Source organism: Botryllus schlosseri, chromosome 16, assembly GCF_051294905.1.
Source record: "Botryllus schlosseri isolate E-star chromosome 16, Bs_hap1, whole genome shotgun sequence".
Lineage (NCBI taxonomy): Eukaryota > Metazoa > Chordata > Ascidiacea > Stolidobranchia > Styelidae > Botryllus > Botryllus schlosseri.
Genome location: NC_137251.1, coordinates 18,750,763 through 18,760,119, shown reverse-complemented (window position 1 = coordinate 18,760,119; position 9,357 = coordinate 18,750,763). Strand labels below are relative to the sequence as shown.

Sequence of the window (9,357 nt, the reverse complement as noted above, 5' to 3'; positions counted from 1 at the left end):
AATAGACCGAAAATCGAATTGGACGAAAAGTCGTATTTGACGCAAAATCATGCATTTTGATCTTAAAAAAGTACGCAATTTCTCAACTTTTTGATATTATCGTTAATATCATGATTTAATACTTATTCAAATATATAATATATCCGAAGCAGAGGGCACGCCGTTAAATTTTGGGTGTTCTAATTGTCGATTGAATATGAACGAAAATCGAATTGGACGAAAAGTGGTATTTGACGCAAAATCGTGCATTTTGATCCTCAAAAAGTACGCGATTTCTCAACTTTTTGATATTATCTTTAATATCATGATGTAATACTTATCCCAATGTATAACATATCCGAGGCAGAGAGCACGCCGTTACATTTTGGGTGTCCTAATTGTCGATTGAATCTGATCGAAAATCGAATTTGACGAAAAGTCGTATTTGACGCATAATCGTGCATTTTGGTCTTAAAAAAGTACGCAATTTCTCAACTTTTTGATATTATCATTAATATCAGGATTTATTACTTATCCCAATATATGACTTATCCGAAGCAGAGAGTACGCCGTTACATTTAGGGTGTCCTAATTGTCGATTGAAACTGATCGAAAATCGAATTTGACGAAAAGTAGTATTTGACGCAAAATCATGCGTTTTGATCCTCAAAAAGTACGCAATTTCTCAACTTTTTGATATTGTCATTAATATCATGATTTAATAATTATCCGAATATATAATATATCCGAAGCAGATAGCACGCCGTTACATTTAGGGTGTCCTAATCGTTGATTGAAATAGACCGAAAATCGAATTTGACGAAAAGTCGTATTTGACGCAAAATCGTGCGTTTTGATCTTCAATAAGTAGGCTACGTAAAACCATACGATGAAATAGTTTTACGAATATATAAAATGTCCGAAGCAGAAGCAACGCTATTGCATTTTTTTGTTTTTATTGTTTATTGAATAACTTATAAATTGCGGCATTACAGTCGACCTATACCAAACACGAACATGACGTTAATCGCAATAATCGTAATCATTTATATTCTGATGTGCTCAAGACACATAGTGTGCAATGCGATGTAGTTAACCGGCAAGAAGATGTTGCATTTACCTATTATGGTATTTTAATCAAACAACGACTAAAGCCAATTGGCCGATGTAACAGTGTGGGATAGGCTGTCTTCGTTAAACGTTATTATTTGTTTGTTTTTTCTGCTCGACATCACGTATAATCTTTTGTGGAGTCTTTCTTCGGGCGTCTTGACGCCGTAAGAAATAGTCAAACATGGGGGAAGGAACACAAATTAACCTCTAATGCTTTTGCTACAGGCGAGAATCGAAATAGGTTCGCCTGCGTAGATTACGTAACGGCTGAAAATTTTTCGGAAATATGACGTAAGCATTTTCTGGCAGAATCGCAGTGGTTATGCACCGATGATCTCTGTCCTGGTACATCAGAAGTATAATATACATCAGTTCTGTATACATATACATATACATTGTATATGTATTGTCGTGTTGCCTTACCAATATGCGGTACTTCTTCGGTATTCTGAACTGAAGCTGTTCTGGAAATACGACAGGAACGTATGTGTTGTGATTATCAGCTTGAGCTGTAGCTCAGGGGCGAATTTTTCCATTGAACATAACTCGCAGTTTTCGATAATTTAATCTGTTACCACTTACCAGGATCGTTAACTCGTTACAGGGGTAAGGCCATAATATAGTCGGAACCAGTTGCCAGGACAGTGGGACTGAGGTAGTGCAGTGGTTCTTAAACTCCCCACATCATTGAAACCCTATGAATTCACTGATCAGGCAACAATACGATATGGTGTGCTTAATGTGCAATAGTGTAAATAACGACAGCTTTTCTATGTCAAGCAGACAAGAAAATAATGAAATACATTGTAACCGCTTAAAAAGTGAAAGGTGAAGATAAGCTAACCGAAGCTGTTTTCATTCATTTTAAATTTTTCCATCATCTTTTCACCATTACCGTTACTTTTGATCCAGTATCTTGATCTTGCTCTAGGCCTGTGGTTGGATTGCGACTCAAACTTGGGTCTGGGACACTGGATTTTATTTTTTGAATCGTTTGGTATCAGGCATATTGTGTTGGAGCAAGAAAAATAACAATCAATATCATCAAAAACGTATTAATATGTACACCACGACTCGTTTTCGAAAGATTTTGCTCGATGCTCACTCATTTTGCATCAGAATGCATAACAATTTGATCACAATATGTATTATGATAATTTGTTTGGGTCGAGATGGATCGCCTTGAAACATGTTGGGAACCAATGTTCTAGACGAAAGTAGGTGCCTGATTGAAAGACTGCTCCCAAGTCATTTCGACACCCGCCTATCTTTTTATTAGATCGCAATCTTATATTGTTTTTACCGTATGACTAACTGACGGAGATTCCTCAGTTTTCAGCGTACCGAGTGCACAGTAAATATGAGGCTGACACTAATCGCCACACTACTGTTGATCGTTTCCTTGGTCAATGGTGCAGTCCTTCCAAGAGTAACTACCCCTCCGAGAGTAACTACCCCTACATATGATGCTGAACACCCTCATGCAAATGATCCATCCGAATCCTTGAATCAAGCTAGAGATTTGAAGGCAGGCACTGCTTTAGTGAATAAACACCAGTCCCCAGACGTTGCAATTACTAAAGATAGTGACAATGAAAAAGACGATGGCACAGATACAGCTGAACAAGATGTTACAAGCAAGTCTGTAGAAACAGATGAAGATACTTCAGCACCCGTAACGACTAACGGTGACCCGGCATCTGTACCAAAAAGCAATGATAATCCTGACAACAGTGAAGCAGATGAAAAAACGAAAGCTGTCAGCCCATCAGATGCACAGATGGTCAAAAGCGACAAAGACAGTGTAACTACGAATCTTGAATCTACAAACGGTACATCGAAGATGGACAACTCTTCAAGTTCTCAAACAGGAGATGAAAACTCTGAAAAAACTAACAAAAATCCGGAAAAAACACCACAAAAGGGTGTCACCGCAAAAATTGGGGATCCGATCATAGATGCAAGCAAAGTTCCTGACAACAAAGTAGCCAATTCGAACGATACGACTTCATCAGATCCCAAGGCAGGAACAGACGATGATGGCAAAAGCAAAATTCATGAAATCCAAACTCCGACTGAAAATGCATCTGATCATGAAAATAAACCAACTGGTACGGAAGACGATGCAGAAGGAAATAACAAGACCGAAGAAGCCGTGAAAGGTGTCGGCGATGATTCTTCGAAATCGCAGACCAAAGAAGACTCTGATGAAGACAGGGATGCAGCAGAAAAAATTGGAACTGATTCTGATGACGGGAAGGCTCAGAATTCGAATGACGCAGACCCGGAAGATGACTCGAAATCAGTCGATGAAAAAACTAAGGAAACCGGAACCAACGAAGATGCAGAGAAGGAGGACGAAACAGCGAATAAGCCTGGTACAAAAGATGTGTCTCATACTGCTCCGGATTCTGATTCAGGGAATGATAAAGGATCGAATGGGCATGACAAAGACTCGAAACCTGTCAATGAACAACCTGAGGAAACTGGCACTGATGAAGATACAAAGACGAGTGATGCTCCGGTAAATGCTGATACGCATACCGATCAAGATCCTGATGATGGGAAGAATGTAGAATCGAACCCGGTAGAGCCGGAAAAAGACCCGGAACCTGTCGATGAACAAGCTAAGGAAACTGGGAATAATGAAGACACCGAGAAGATTGACAAAACAGCTGGGACTGATGCAGGTGACGCTCCAAATTCAGAAGATGACAAGCCGGAGAATAGCTTGGAACCAGCTGAAGATAATGTTCCAGTGACGGAGAATGATGATTATACGGACAAGGATGAGGGTACGCTTGATGCTGTGACTGTTGGCGAAACTAAAATCGACCTGGCGGATGATTATAGTGAAGATGATGGTCCCGCGTATGAAAAAGATGAGGAGAACGATAGTATGGTTGTGGCCGGTGGTGACGTTGGGTTCGGGAATAACGATGATGATGATGATGATGAGGAGGACTTTGTTTCGGAAAATATGGTACATTTTCCTTTTGAATTTCATAACTTTATGACCCAATTTATTACTGATCAGTGTTCCTCAAACCTTTTTACAAAAGGCCCCCTGGACAGCAAACCTGTACCAAACGCCCCTACTGCCAGAAAAATAGCGTTTTTTATCATTGCATACAAAGGTCTTTTTTGATTGATCTAATTCCTAGGCAACATGTTATACATTATTCCGGTCACTACTCTGTGCAAATTCTAGGGCAGTTGCAATAGGCGGGCGCGGAAATATTGTATGCAGTAACTCTCCTTTTGAATAATCACTAATCACACTTTGATTTGGTGCCAACGTTTGCATGGCAATTCCAAACTTACCTCAATAAACATTGCTTGCTAGTTGATCTGTTCGTTGATCAATTGATTGGTTGGTTAAAAACTCTGTTAAAACAATGATCATATACGGAAAGCGTTGGTGCCGATTTCCTATTGAAGTTCTTCACGGTACCACATATTCCATCATATATATATGATGCATTAGTAGAGCTATAAATTTCATGATTTCCTCAACGGTTTTCTTAGTCGATAAACCTCCCTTTTACTGTCTGTGCCCATAAACCGCCCAGTTTGTAGCTGGCACCCACTTTGGGAACCACTGTTATCAGCTTATCAAGTTCTATCAAATCAGCTCTTTGTTTTATTCACAAGCCATCTCATCGTTGCTCCTTTATGGGCTCTGAGAACTGTTGTATTTCTAAAAGATTAAAGCATCATACACAAGATACAAATATAAATAATTACCATCTTAAAGTGGATACTGAATAGTGTGGTTATGAAAAGTTTACTGGTAATCATGGTGCAAATGACTTTGACTCAATTACGGTACTACAATTTGGATGTGGTTACTGAAGCGGAACACTGACTCTAACTTATATCCTATTTATAGGAATGATAGAATAGGTAGAACGTAGAATCATAGAATGACACTGCTGTGCTAGAATTTTCTGGAGCGTAGTCTAACATGTACCCTCTATATTTCTCCTTTCTGGAATGTATCAAATTTCAATGTGTAGTTTTGGTTCATGCCTCTGCCACAGATTAATCCTGGATATAACTACGATTCAACTGACAGTGATTTTAGAGAATTTACTAGAAGTCTAGATCTAGTGCCAGAACACTCGTAACAACATTGCTACACAAAATTCCCTACGTTGTTACGTGACAATCGTTATGTGCACCCTCCCTCTCTTTATGTTAGTCCACCAATGTTAACCAACAGACTTGAAATCGTTCTTTTAAATTATTTTACTTCAACGTGGTTGGAAATGTCATATTCGGCTTTCAAACGGATTAACCTTTGCCAGTGTTTATGAATTGGACCAATCTTTACTTGACAGCTGCTCTTAATTTGAAAGGTTGAGCTTAAGAAGGATTTGTGACTATTGTAAATAACCATTGTTTTATATGTGGCTACTAAACATGTTTAGATACTCATAGAAAACTACTTTGTAGATCAACAAAATTCCAGTAATAAGTAAATTTAAAAATAATCATAAGATATTAGATAAGTTTGGTTGCTGATACCTAATTCAATGTTATGAAGCGATAGAATAGTGGTTACAGAATTCCAGAACTAAGTATCATTTAGGAATATTAGCATTGAACAGCTTGAATACCAAGCTTCAAATGTACTGCATTTATTCCTTATTAAAAGATTATCAGCTTGTATGTGTAGGATTGACTCCAGAGATCCTTTCACACATGACGCAGTAGACCAATTCGTGTATGGCATTTCATGTTAAAATCGAAATGTCGTGTGAATAACTGGATGAATACCGGTACCAATTATTATTTTTTTCAGGATGCCAGCTATGATGCTGTAGATCGTGAACCGAAGCAAGGCACAGGTGACGCGTCAATTGTATTTCTTAAGCAAGATTTAGAATGTGCTAGTCTACTTGACAAGCGTTTTTATCAAACCTTCATGTCTTTTTTAAACTTTTTAATGCGTAGACAATTTAAAGTCCTGTTAACTGCAGAGAATTTCACAAGATTCTCTGCCAGAAAAAATGATTTCGAATCTTTTCCTTTTTCATGAATTAATTATTAATCTTTTTAGGTTATTGAATTGCGAATGCTGTTGAATTTTCTGCAAATTATTCCATTTCCTTATGCTTCTGACTAGTGATTACTCTCTCAATCTCGATATTTGATTATGGACTTGCACAACTCGACTGCAATTAAGTACCTGCTTTCTGGAATATAGACTAATTTTAAGTTTTGCAGTAGTTGAAATCTAGCAAGGTCATTAGTCTTCAATAATTGTGCAGCCTTTAAGATGCAGTTGTGGAAGGATTTTGTATTGAAATGCTTGCCGTCCAAAGTACAAGCCTGTGATCTTTGTTACCTGCACAAAAGTTCGTGTTTATTTACATCTATCTTGCAACATACTATTTTGTAATAGTAGTACTTCCCAACACAGATATAATTATAATACCATATGCTCTTTTTTTCCTATAATATGGATGAATATATTCTGTGTTCTGTCTAAACAATCAATGAATTCATCTAGTTCCAGTCGTCAGATCTTCATGATCATGAAATATGCGCTGGTAAAGTTTAACTGGTTCTTTTTTCCAGGTAGCATTGTCAACATGGGTGTTACAGAGGTAAAAAGCACAGTTTCCTTCATTTTTATTTATTGATATTTATTCTTCACAGTTATCCTGTTTTCTACAATACTACTTGAAAATTACAGATTGTGGCTGTTGTAGGTTTAGTGTCTGTGATGACCATAGATTCATGATAATTTGTCTCTTCCTCAATCTTACTGGATTTGTAAATTTTGCATCTCAACATTGCCCACTGGTGTAATTCAATCTCGAATAACCTAACACAAGTATTAGGGCAAACCGAACGATGATTCAAGTAGCTAGTTGCTCCACAAGTTTCGGTAGCACACCATCATTAAGAATTCCTTGTTAACTAGTAACAACTTATGCAATTTATATATTATGCGAATGATGTAGCATCCACACATCTGCAACGAGAGATCTCAAGCCTGGCTGCTAACTATGTTGACAGGGAATTCTAAGTTACAAATACGTTTGGTTATGTTACTCGGCACCCCTGCAAAAACACATAATTGAAATCGTAGCATAGCTGAGGACGAATGAAAATCCGACTCGGTATATAATCCTGTGAATTGAAATCTTGATGTCTATTTGTGAATTCGCAGAGCGAGGACGAACCGGGAAGTAGCTTTTTCACCTTCATCCTCATTGTTATGTTCGCGACAGCGATATGCTATTTACTGTATCATAACAAGAGGAAGGTTAGTAGATATCACGTCGCGTAAGTGATTGGTCGATTTGACTTTCACATTTTACATCACAGGTTATGGGTTATCTACGACCTTCGAATCAGCGAAAAACAGGCTCGCGATTCAGAGGAAAATATGATAGACTGGAAAGCCAACCGGACGGTAAAACGTACCGGTTTTAGTGTAGCCGGTAATATAGTGTATGATAGTTTGATTTTTCCGTCCTTGGAATTGGATGCCAATGTTTTTTGGCCGATGTGCATCGTTTGTCCGCGGCATGAAATATTTGAAAATTGTAAGTTTTCCTCGGTGCGTGGTGTAAAATATGCCTTGCTTTGCGTTTAAAATTCTATATTACTGTGACGGGAGCTAAAAGTTTGAAGTGTTGTGTGGTTTTCCTGTTACTAGGGTACGAGACGCACAATTTCAGCATGTTTCATTGCAAAATTGATATTCGTCTTGTGCGTAGTAAGAGTAACAGTAGCAGTCCATTTTTTATTTTAGAATTTAAATTTTGGCTTTATAACACAACTATTAGAACAGGTAGCGAATAAACCATGTATTTGCGACGTAGTATATTTACTAATATAGTATAGTAATGGTAATCCAAGCTAGCACTTTGCAGTTTTCTATTTAGATAACCAATGCGTTACATTTTATATTTGCCTTACTATGTGATGATTTGAGTCGCACATGCTTTTGAAATTATTACACAAACCTACCCGTCAGTGGTTCTTAACCTTAACCTTTTCAAAGCCCAGCAGACACCATACATGCATGTATCGAACCCTTTGCTGTTGGAAAAAATGCATGTAATTCTTTCGGTAATATTATACCTGGCTGCCCATAAAAGAGATTATGAGATTGGTCACAATTTAGCCTATTTGGTACACCGAATTGTAGTTACATTGTTCCGAACAATTTCAGCGCTGTGATATGGCAATTGGTTTGAATTGTTCGGCTATTTGAAATTGGTAAATGCCACTCTCATATCTGTTTTGCATTAAATTTTGCTGCTTTTCTTCGTTTTCATGTCACCCAGATATTTTGCCACTCCCACTCCCTTTGATCCCAGGAAAAGTTTTGAATTATGAGCATGGTTGGATGCTATTTCAAAGTTGAGATTTGTGGATGGTGCTCAGTTCGCGACTCTATGGGTAAAATTGGCATTGTGCTGAATTGGAGATTTTTGCTTCCAACTACCAACTTTATTGCTGTTGCGCTTTCGTATAAGGAGATGCTCAGCATTCGGCTACCAGTATTTTCACTCTGCTAACAAGTGCTATGTGTCGTTGATACAAAATACCCTTGCAACTTCTGTGTTGACTGGTTTCAATATTACTTTAATGCGAGAAAATGGCATTTTCAGCCATCATTACCTTATGTTATGCATTATTTATCGCTGTAAATTCATCATGTGTAGTAGTTCGACACTGTGTAAATGCTGTACATGGTGTAACTCTTTGGGGTTATGTTTATCGCTTTCTATCTTCAGCTGCATATCAATAAATGTTTCATTTACTTGGCAGAATTTGTCGAGTTTGTGTGCCTTAAAATGTTCATCATGTTCTACGGTCTGAGTAGGGTTTCATGAAGTTCTTGTCAGGGCGGCGTATTTTATTCTATTAATTTGGCGGCAGTGAATCGTCTTTGAAATCAAGATCAGGCTTTTATAATCATAATCAGCTGTTCTATAGATTTCATCTGCTCAATACACGCACAATGTGCGATGCGACCGTGTAGCTCCCAATTCTGCTGAGCGGAACTGCGACTCCACCTTTCCGCAAATCGCTGACTTCGTCTCCCAATTCAATTGTGAGTCGGGAAATTATTCTGTTTTTCTTCCACCTGACTCAGATCAACTGTGTCAGCGACTCTTACGTGACCAAAACTCCCGAGCCTTTCCTGTCCCAGAGCAGTGGTTATTCCAACTTATTTGACCTGTGGCACACTAAAAAATATATAAAATGCTCGCTAGGGGTCTTCAAAAATGACTT

At 38.1% G+C, this 9,357-nt stretch overlaps 1 protein-coding gene across 1 annotated transcript; it reads left to right on the top strand.

Annotated features, from left to right (window-relative positions):
- The first annotated feature begins 2,318 nt into the window (after nt 1–2,318).
- LOC145458878 (uncharacterized) lies at nt 2,319–8,922 on the top strand. Its single transcript, XM_080337378.1, has 5 exons — nt 2,319–4,075; nt 5,900–5,945; nt 6,679–6,707; nt 7,277–7,372; nt 7,435–8,922. The coding sequence occupies exons 1-5, from the start codon at nt 2,453–2,455 to the stop codon at nt 7,540–7,542; spliced, it is 1,902 nt and encodes a 633-aa protein (XP_080193504.1). The 5' UTR covers nt 2,319–2,452; the 3' UTR covers nt 7,543–8,922.
- Nucleotides 8,923–9,357: the final 435 nt, after the last annotated feature.